The 2659-nt window shown below is 37.2% G+C and overlaps 1 protein-coding gene and 1 long non-coding RNA gene across 2 annotated transcripts in view; one reads left to right on the forward strand and one right to left on the reverse strand.

The window, feature by feature from the left end:
• Positions 1-2659, forward strand: part of ranbp9 (RAN binding protein 9) — a 24543-nt gene that overhangs the window by 6903 nt on the left and 14981 nt on the right. The window contains exon 3 of the mRNA XM_014016161.1: positions 1140-1192. Coding sequence (XP_013871615.1) covers positions 1140-1192 — 53 coding nt within the window. The remainder of the gene's footprint in view (positions 1-1139; positions 1193-2659) is intronic.
• The window catches only part of LOC106522918 (uncharacterized), a 5912-nt gene continuing 3331 nt past the window's right edge, over positions 79-2659 (reverse strand). The window contains exon 3 of the long non-coding RNA XR_001310835.1: positions 79-658. This is a non-coding gene — a long non-coding RNA (uncharacterized LOC106522918). The remainder of the gene's footprint in view (positions 659-2659) is intronic.

Here is a 2659-nt window from a genome sequence, read left to right on the forward strand (position 1 = left end):
TGTAATAAATTTTTAAACTTTTAGTTTAAAAATGATAAAAACTAAACATCCTACAGTATTTTTCAGTCTTTATTTTACAGTTAAAATATATGTTTATTAAATAAAGTCTAATGTTACAACTAATCATGGATCCCTTTAATAATTAGTTGCAGCGTTCCTGATTCCCAAAAGGACACATTGTAATCAGTTAAATGATCTGACTTTTAATCTGGCTGGTCAAATTGGGTCTTTTAATAATAAACAGCTGGGAAACTAGATGACTCATAATGCATTACTCAGTTATATTTAGATATTAGTTGTGTTTGCTTCAGGTTGTATGCAGGAATCTAAAATAAAAATGCACCAGAGCAAAAAAAAAAAACAGATTTTACTTTGTTTTCCAGGCCGTCCTTCTGATTTTTACATCCAAAACAAAAATCTTCAATCAGATGTCTGAGTATAAAATCCAGTGACATTTTAAATAAATATTGTCAGAGACATATTATTGTTTATTTCTTACTTTAAAAACACACCAACACATCAGAGGTCACCAGCAGCTGTTGGTGTGTTGATAATTCAGAGACACTCCTTGTTTCTTGTGTTGCTGCTGAGTTTGGGACATTCTTGCTTCGACCTTGGTCCTGATGGGTTGTATTTTGCCGCTGACGATGACGGTACACTGTTGTGTGGAGTACAAGGCAACAGAAGTTAATGGAAATCTGTGTGCACCTTTTCCTCTTTGCTTTGTGTGACTCTGCAAAAGGCACAACTTTTGTTTCATGAGCAGAGTGAAGATCTGCACATTACATCTGTTACTCTGCACCTTTTTCATTGCGTTGATGCATTGAACTAATACAGATGTGTTGATACTGTTTGTGTCATTTACACACATAAAACCACACATATGGATGTTTTCATGCTGTGTTGACTTGAGCACAAACGATGTCCAAACTATTCTCCCCAACATGTGAGGGATTAAGTTCTGTACCTTTGGGTTTGTTTAAGTATTTTGAAACAGTTTTTGTGTATCTATCCCATTGTGGGCAATTTGTAATATTTAATAATTTACCATAATCAAATTGAAAATAGGCAAAGTACTCCTGTGTAAATGAGACGTATTGTTTTGTAAATAAATGTACTAACTCTCATCTGTCCCACAGCTACATGGGAATCGGCCTTTCAGCTCAGGGTGTAAATATGAACAGACTCCCTGGTAAGTTTACATTTTCAGTTTGGTGTTTTTTATATATGTATATATTTATTTATATTGTTGATTTTGTTTTGCTTGTTAAAATACCACCACTAAATAAAAAAATACTTCAGCTGAAAAAAACTGCAATTATGTGATTACATCTACATGTTTTCTGCTGGTGAGGCCCAAACGTTGTGATTATATAAAAGTGAAAATGCTGCAGAAAATGAATGTGGAAATGTTATTCAGCTGATTGGTGATCCCACTCCAAAACTGAGCTCACACAACAAAACAACAACAAACAGACGAGTAGAATCCTGGGTATAATTTTTATTTATTTATTCTTTAAATGGCTGCTTTCTAATTCAACTCTGAGCAGAAATATTCAAATGGGGATGTAAGAACTTAAAAAAATGTAGGAACTCAAGTGGAGCTTCTCTTAAAATCAAAACAAAAAATCCAAATGTGGATTATTCAGGCACTTGGGATTATGTTTCAAGACCCCTGAGAATCTGCACAAACACATGAGAAAAAAAAGGTTTAATGAGGGAACCCGGTTTAAAAACCACTATCCACACTTTGTAGTTAAAAATATCTTCTGCTGCGAGCTGTTCTGTCCCTGATGCGGTTCTAGAGAGGAGAACGTCATAAGATGCCCTCTGCTGAGGTTATCAGGCCAAACAGGAGCCCAGACACCCCGTCACCACTTCAAGAGCCAGACCCACCCAGGAGCTCCATTCTCTCTGTGCAGAGATAACAAGAAGCCCGAGCAAACTACAGCCCAATGAAAATACACTAATTGGTGAAGAAGGAAAGCCAGAGCGCTGCAGAGTTGAGTGCTGTCCCCCAGTGATGAATGTATAGCAGCAGTATTAAATGTGCAGCTCAGCTGGAACTCTTGGTTTCTAAGCCTGGAGCACAGTCAGGCTGGAGGAGAGGCTGTGTCCTTTCCTGTTTAAAGATAGGACAAATGCACCCTACCTCAAGTTTCATATAAAAGAAACAAGCCACTAATATAGTTACTGTATTTATTCAAGTATAATACGTAAAATTAAATCCATAAAATCATCCATAAAGTTGGGGGGTAGTACTATACTCAAATAAATATTTTTACTTTTGTATTTTAACTGAAATATCGGCTTCATTCACAAAATTATTGAGTCCAGAAATGAGACCGCGTCGTAAAATCAGTTGAAACGAGCTCACCTCTGACACTCCTTCGTATTTCAGAGCGAGATAATAACAGATCCAAGCAGGCGACATGATGTGAAAAAAGGGGGAAAAGCAGTCCTGCCCCTTAGTAATGATAACAAACTAATGACATTAGCGTGTGACCGGGCCGCTCCTCGAACAACAACAAACACATGTTCGTCTGTAATKGCTGCCGTCTACCGGTGTTCTGAAAAAGTTTGTATCCCTGAAAAAAGTTTCCCCACCAGAGGGGGCACTTGCGAGTAGGAAGTAATCTGCTTTTCTCCCACAAGATGG

This window comes from Austrofundulus limnaeus, unplaced genomic scaffold (assembly GCF_001266775.1).
Source record: "Austrofundulus limnaeus strain Quisiro unplaced genomic scaffold, Austrofundulus_limnaeus-1.0 Scaffold139, whole genome shotgun sequence".
In the NCBI taxonomy this organism is placed as follows: domain Eukaryota; kingdom Metazoa; phylum Chordata; class Actinopteri; order Cyprinodontiformes; family Rivulidae; genus Austrofundulus; species Austrofundulus limnaeus.